Source organism: Arachis stenosperma, chromosome 9 (assembly GCF_014773155.1).
Source record: "Arachis stenosperma cultivar V10309 chromosome 9, arast.V10309.gnm1.PFL2, whole genome shotgun sequence".
In the NCBI taxonomy this organism is placed as follows: domain Eukaryota; kingdom Viridiplantae; phylum Streptophyta; class Magnoliopsida; order Fabales; family Fabaceae; genus Arachis; species Arachis stenosperma.
The window spans coordinates 16,683,356-16,690,343 of NC_080385.1; the positions used below are offsets into that span (position 1 = coordinate 16,683,356).

The following is a 6,988-nucleotide window of genomic DNA, read 5'->3' on the forward strand; positions in this document are numbered from 1 at the left end:
TCCACTGGGGGCGACGATTCCACCGCTGCACCAGAGCGGCGAATAAGGAAGCTCGTTTCGAAGGGGAAGAAGCTATTATAGCTGGTGGTTACGTACCGAAATTCGAGGACGGGATATCCGACATTGATGATTTGACGAGGATGGTATAAAAGCGGGTGATGTGCTGGACAAGAAAATCAAGGTGAAGAGCGCGATTTTGGAGAGGGACTTGAAGAAATTGGATAGTTTGGAACAGCAAAGTGGAAATAGGAGGGAGTTCTGCGTGATTTGGGGATGGGGATGGGGATGGTGGTGGTGTGAAGTGGCGGTGGTGAGACCCTGAGAAAGAGGAACTATGAAGTAGTGTGAGAGGAAAAAAAGGCCTTTCTTATTTTTATCTCACTTTTAAAGTAATAATCGAAAAAGTTAAATTGGGGAGTTAAATCTCAAAATAGTTCTATTTATGTATCGATTTAGTTTTTGACTTTTTAATTGCACTATTTATATTTTTGAAATTGAAAAAAATGCACCTATATAGTCCTTTCCCATTTTTCTGTTTAAATTGTTTTTGGACGATAGTAATTTGGCAATAGATTACCATAATAGTATGTCTAATGGTTACATGACGTGGTAATTGAAAGTATTTAACCTAACGTAATCCTTGAACTCCTTTTAAACCCTAACTGCAGAAGTAGCGTACCACTTCTTCTTCTTTTCTGTTCGTTTTCTTCCCAGTTCATTTTCACTCATTGCATGGGTACAAAAACCAATTGATTCGACCTTGTTTCTCTTTTAATTTATCACCAATCTTCAGTTACCTACCAAAAACAAACTTCAATTTTCAAGTCCTCGTGAATTTTAAGCCATTTGAGTATTCTTACTTTCCTGAAAATGGTAATTCTTTTTCTTCTTTTTTGTTGTTTCAATCCCAAATTCTTCAATGGCACAAATTGTTGAGGAAAGAGAGAACAATAGAACTCGCATGAACAATTTTCCAAGAGATCTGCTAAAAAGGTTCATGTTCGTGAACCATTATCACCATCATGAGCTACAACAATAACAACATCGCCATGGTGATGGAGATGCAGAACAAGAGATTGAGCTGAATCTTGGTTTTTCAATGAACGGTCGTTTTGGTGTGGATGCAATAGCGAAGAAGATCAAGAGAACAACATCAATACCCGAATTCTCATTCCCAAAGCCCCTCATCAGAGATGAAGATAATAACAACAGCAATAATAATAATCAAGATATTGGCGGTTACTCTAATAACATGCTAATGCCTTGCACAACGAATCTGATAAGAACATGAACGGAGACAGAGGAGAAGTGGAGGAAGAGGAAGGAGTTGCAGACGCTGAGGAGGTTGGAAGCAAGAAGAAAGCACTCTGAGAAGCAGCAGAAGAACATAAAGGCCATAAGAAAAAAGAGTAACTATTCTTCTTCTTCTTTCTTTGAAGATATTGCTGCTTTGAATGAATTTAGTAGTTTGGGAAGAACGGCATCGTTGAGTACTAACGTGGCAATCCATTGCCACATCACTGTTACCGGAAAGCAGTTTGGACGGAAAAACGAGAAGAGACCAAATAGTTGTATTTTTTTTCAATCTTGAGGACATAAATAGTGCAATTAGAAAGTCAGAGACTAAATCGGTGTATTTCGTGAATCTTAGGGACTATTTTAAGGTTTAACTCATAAATTGAGAGATCTATTTTTAAAAAATAGTATTCAAATTAATTATTACTTAATTAATTTTAAATATTAATAATTAAATTTTAAATTTAATACTATAAAAATAAAATATTAATTAATATTATCCTTTGTACATTTCTGATTTTTAATAAAAGATTTTCTATTTTATACATTTAGTAAAATTCAAAAGAAAAAAAAAGGGTATAATGGTAACAATATAACATGCTAAGTGTAGTAGTAATCTTGATTCTTGACTTGAGAGGGTGATGGTCGCAAATGATAACAACAGTAATAATGATGCTGAAACTGAAAGCTATTGAGATCCTGCCTTCTTCATCTGCTTTTGCTGCTACCACTCAACATTGGAAACACCGTATTCGTATTCGTATTCGTATAAGTCAAAGCTTCTTCTCCTCCCTTTCAATCCCGTCATCATTTTCTCTTCACCCTTCTTTCAAACACTTCCCCTCCGTAGCCATGGCTTCTCTCTCATCTACCTCCAATGACTCCTCGTCTTCTCCCTCTTCGTCACTTCACTCCGCCGTGAGTTTTCGAATTCCTTCCGCTCTTGTCAATTCTTTTACATGTTTAAAGTTATATTGAAATTACTTCTATGTGATGGGTTTTTGGTAGGTTTGTTTGTTTCCTTTTCATTTGGATTCAATTTAAATAATATTATAGTGTTAATAATTATGATTGAATAAAAAAATTGTATTATGTACACTACAAAATCAACAACTTTCAACCACAGAAGATTCACGCTCTTCTATATATTCTTCTTTTTATAATCAAACACAATTCACAATTATAATCAATTATTTGCTGCGACTGGAATAGCAGTGTTGGAGAATTTTGTAATTTTTCACTTTCAACTTGTAGAGTTTCTGCCTCTCTGGTACAGTATAGTGTATCTAATGGAGGATAGTGCTATAACTATAGGTATAGTGAAACCTGTAATAACCATATATGGAACTAGTGAGGAAGATTTAGATACTTATATTGAATGTAAATTGAATGCTCCCATTTTTTATTCTTATATTTGATCCTAACTAGCATATTGCATTGTTAAGTCTCCGCCGTGAACATCCTCATAAAATAAAACTGTATTAGTCAAAACAAATATTTGTATTTAAGCTATAAAAAACCAATCTTAGTTATTTTCTTTGAGATATGTTATTTGTACTCATTTTTCCTTGAACATAGTACCGACACACACCCCTCCATGATTGTATGGGCTGTTGGACCTATCTCCTATGGATTGTATACTCCATCCAATGGTGGAAGTGTGTGTTGGCTTAGTGGACGAGGAAAAATAGATCCACAGACATTTTTCATATTATTTACTTTGTTGCACATGCAATTCTCTGTTTTAGTGTGCTTCTGTTTAAACTTAACATATAAAGTTTTAAGTTTGATTATTATGTGGTAGTTGGATGTGGATGTGGTTGGTGTTTACTTTTTGTTAGTCATTGTAGGTAGGATGTAACTAGTATTCCAGAGAAAATAGTCCCTAATAGATTGGCTTTTGACTTTGTCGATGATAAAGTTAAGCCAAATTACTTTGTAAATTGAAACAAATAAGATCCCCCTTTTCTGCATAATGCTCAAGTTGTTCATAATTAAAAGGATATATCTTGAACAGCAATAACTGATGTTCCTGTATTCTTCTAAAAACCTCCCTAATATTCAAAATTGGAGTTTGCTTATATAGTTGAGTTCCACTACGATGTAGGGAGATGTTCAAAAGATTAAGTTCTGTCAGTGGTGTGGTGGTACAACAAAGCATGATATACCTGACGGAGAAGAAAGGTTGAGAGCTATATGTACAACTTGTGGGAAGATTGCCTATCAGAACCCAAAAATGGTAACTGCCTAAAAAATGCAAAGGAGCTTTTGGTTAATTTAGTACTGTGCTTATGCAGAAATAAGAGATTCTTATAGTTTATTAGCAACTTTCTTCAACATGTGACTGGTTTACAATAACATAGTGTTCTTAAGTTGAATGTCAGATGTTCTGTCATGTGCATGATGGAAGCTATCCAATAATCTTGTTATATGCAAAACGAATTCGGTTTACTCATTCTTTCATGTGTCATATGCTGAAAAAAGTGAGTTTTGGCAGCAAATTCAAAACACTTAAAAAGGAATCAGACAATTGTACCTTAGTTTAGTTAGGGCTTCATTCTATTTATATTTTAAATTCCCTCCCTCTCTCATCTAATTATATCTCTTCAATTTATGAAAAATTATTTGCTGCTGTTGAAATTTTGACAAGGTGAGTTTGGAAGCAGTTGTATGTACAACTACATGTAGACTATCACAGCTTTGTGGATTGGCTAATCTTGTCCAAGTTGATTTAGAGTAGAATGGTTTACTTGGTTTTAGTTCTTTCCTGCTATTTTAAACTTATCATTGCATAAGATGATTTTCAGGAAGACATTCCGTAAATAAATTAAATGGTTCAATCTTCAAGTGGCCAAGCACTCATTGATCAAATTAACAGAATTATTTATAATTATATTAGCTTTAAGATTTTATTTATTTTGCTCATTTGATTTTGTAGGCCATGTGGATGTTAGTATCTGCAATTCTGCATGGAACATGTTTTAAACTGATGTGCATATAATGAATCTCATCTTCTGAATTGGCTATGTTTGCAAACATGGTAGTTCCCATGCGAAAAACGGGGAGGTTTTGAAGCAAGATCATATTTTTTATTTGTATTCTCTGACTTTCTCTTGAAAATTATTATACTAGTTGTATAGTATTTTTACTAGCATATAACTAACAGACCTCATTTGTTGATGTCATTCTATTGTTTCAACAGTGCAGGTTATTTGTTTATTTTCTTGAGATGTGTTTTCTGAATATTTTTCCTGGAATATATAATCTGATGGTAATGTGTTTGGCTTAGCCGCTACACACTTGAACATGACATGAGTTTAAATTGTCAAAGTAGGTAGTTGGCTGTCTTATTGAACATGATAACAAGGTCCTGCTTTGCAAGCGGAAGATTGAACCATCTTATGGCCTTTGGTAAGAGTGGACTTCTTATGAACTGCCTATTTTTATTGGTATAGGTTGCATACGTGTTACATTACTTTCCTCGAAATTTTCACAAAGATGCTAAAAGTTTCTCGTTTTGATAAAAAATGTACCTTATCCTTGCTGAGCTATGGTAATTTCATGCATTGGTGTCAACAAGGACGCTTCCTGCTGGGTATTTGGAAATCGGAGAGTCGGCTATGGAAGGTGCTATTAGGGAAACAAGGGAAGAAGCCAATGCAGATGTGGAAGTGATTTCTCCTTTTGCTCAATTGGATATTCCTTTAATTGGCCAAGTGAGCTGGAAGCACTAATTTCTTTTAATTATTTTCCTTTTTTGTTATTATTCGTATGTCTAAGTTCATGTTTTTGGTCATGATTACGCATGTCTGAGGCAGACTTACATAATCTTCTTGGCAAAGCTAAAGAAGCCCCACTTTTCGCCAGGTCCAGAATCATCAGAATGCAAGCTTTTCTCGCTTGATGAAATACCTTTCAGTTCTTTATCTTTCTCGTCAATGGTGGTTACCTTAAATTTGGTATGATTCAGATATTTGAAATTATTTGCATAATCTCAGTTCGCTATCGTTTCTCGTGTTATATGATGTTTGTCGTGGCTGCAGTATGTTGAGGACATGAAGGCAGGAAGAAATCCCAAATTCCATTATGGTACTATTAACAAAAGGTAATTTTTCATCCTATGTAAGTATCCGAAAGTTCATCTTAAGTCTTTTCCGGGGGAAGAAAGTCTAAATAGAAGAATAATCATTTTCCAAAATAAGTACTATCCTTTCTTCCAACCTTAAAGTATCACCATGAATTTTTTTATGAAAGTCTAAATATATTGTCTGTGCAAAGCTTGCATAAGTTATTCATTATTTCTGCTACATGGTTACCGGATCCTTTATTTTTGCTCAAGTTTGATTTTGTCCTATGATTATGTGTAGGCCGGGTACTACTCCTTCCGATATTGATGCGTTTACACTGGAGGATCATATGCAGTCATGACTCATCGATGATGAGTCCTAACAGACTGGTAAGTCCACTGTCCAGTGTCCACTGCTTTATGACATTACATAAAAGATCATGCACAATGTGTACTTCTTCATGTTTATAAAGATAATGCAAATTGATCCTTTTTTTCTTTATTATACCTTATAATGTTGTACTATTGTTTTTTTTTTTTAGTTTTCCATGTTACATTAACTTCTCAAATAAATTTTTTTTTGGTTGCAGCCGACATCTAAATAAGATAAATATATGAAACGATTTGTATCTTCTGCAACACCAAGATCACATGTCACCATTGGTTTAAGATTGATGAGTAATTGCTTTGATTCAAGACGTGATAGCGTGAAGCAATTCTTGATTACGGAAAAATTTTGGATCTCCAAATTTCATTTTTTTTTTCCCTTCTCTTTATTTCTGTTTTTTAAAAAATTATGGGAAAAAAACAATCGTGGATTTTAACTATAATAATGGATGAATATATGCTATTTTCATATATTGGAGTGATGTGTCCTTATTCTCATAGAAGAAAGGATTCAGACACTTTTGGTTGGAAGTTGGAATTTGGAGCTGCTGTAAATAATCAAAACTGATTCTTTATGAATAATAATGAACCTTTTTTAATTTCAGAACAAGTTTACTTTTTGCCGCCAAAAACTTTACAATCTTAAGAGAGGAATGTCAAAAATAATTACCGAATTTCTTCATATTTTTCTCGTAATTATATTTTTTACTCAAAATTATTTTATCTTCTCTTCCTGTCAAGCCCCTTAGTCAATTACTCCTGAACATTTATAGTTTTAGGATTCAATAAATTTAATGACTACATGTTTTCCCTTGGACATGCACATGGTAGATAACTTTGAATAAAATTGTCTTTTGGCGGTTCTTAAGATAAATATTTTACAAGTGTCTTATATACTATTATTATTATTAAAAATTGAAAAACATGTATTTTTATTACAGGTTTAGTATTAGACTATTAGGTTAGAATATTAATGACAACCATGTCACAACCTTCAATTAAAGGTTTAGTATTAGGTCAGAATATTCATGATTTAGAATTCGATAAATTTAATGACTAGACGTTTTTTCTTGAATATGATAGTTTTATTTAAAGTTAATACCATATTTAAGAATAAACATCTAATCATTAAAAATTATTATTATTATTAAAAATTGAAAATTTTATATTTTTTATTATAGAATAAAAACATTTTAAAATAAAATAAAATATAAAAAAATATTTTATAAGTGACCGTTT

The 6,988-nt window shown here is 33.1% G+C and overlaps 1 protein-coding gene across 1 annotated transcript; it reads left to right on the forward strand.

Annotated features, from left to right (window-relative positions):
* The first annotated feature begins 1,938 nt into the window (after positions 1-1,938).
* Positions 1,939-6,412, forward strand: LOC130950824 (nudix hydrolase 23, chloroplastic-like). The gene is made up of 8 exons (XM_057879412.1): positions 1,939-2,214; positions 3,404-3,535; positions 4,631-4,707; positions 4,877-5,012; positions 5,115-5,255; positions 5,340-5,401; positions 5,664-5,752; positions 5,953-6,412. The coding sequence occupies exons 1-7, from the start codon at positions 1,948-1,950 to the stop codon at positions 5,722-5,724; spliced, it is 876 nt and encodes a 291-aa protein (XP_057735395.1). The 5' UTR covers positions 1,939-1,947; the 3' UTR covers positions 5,725-5,752; positions 5,953-6,412.
* Positions 6,413-6,988: the final 576 nt, after the last annotated feature.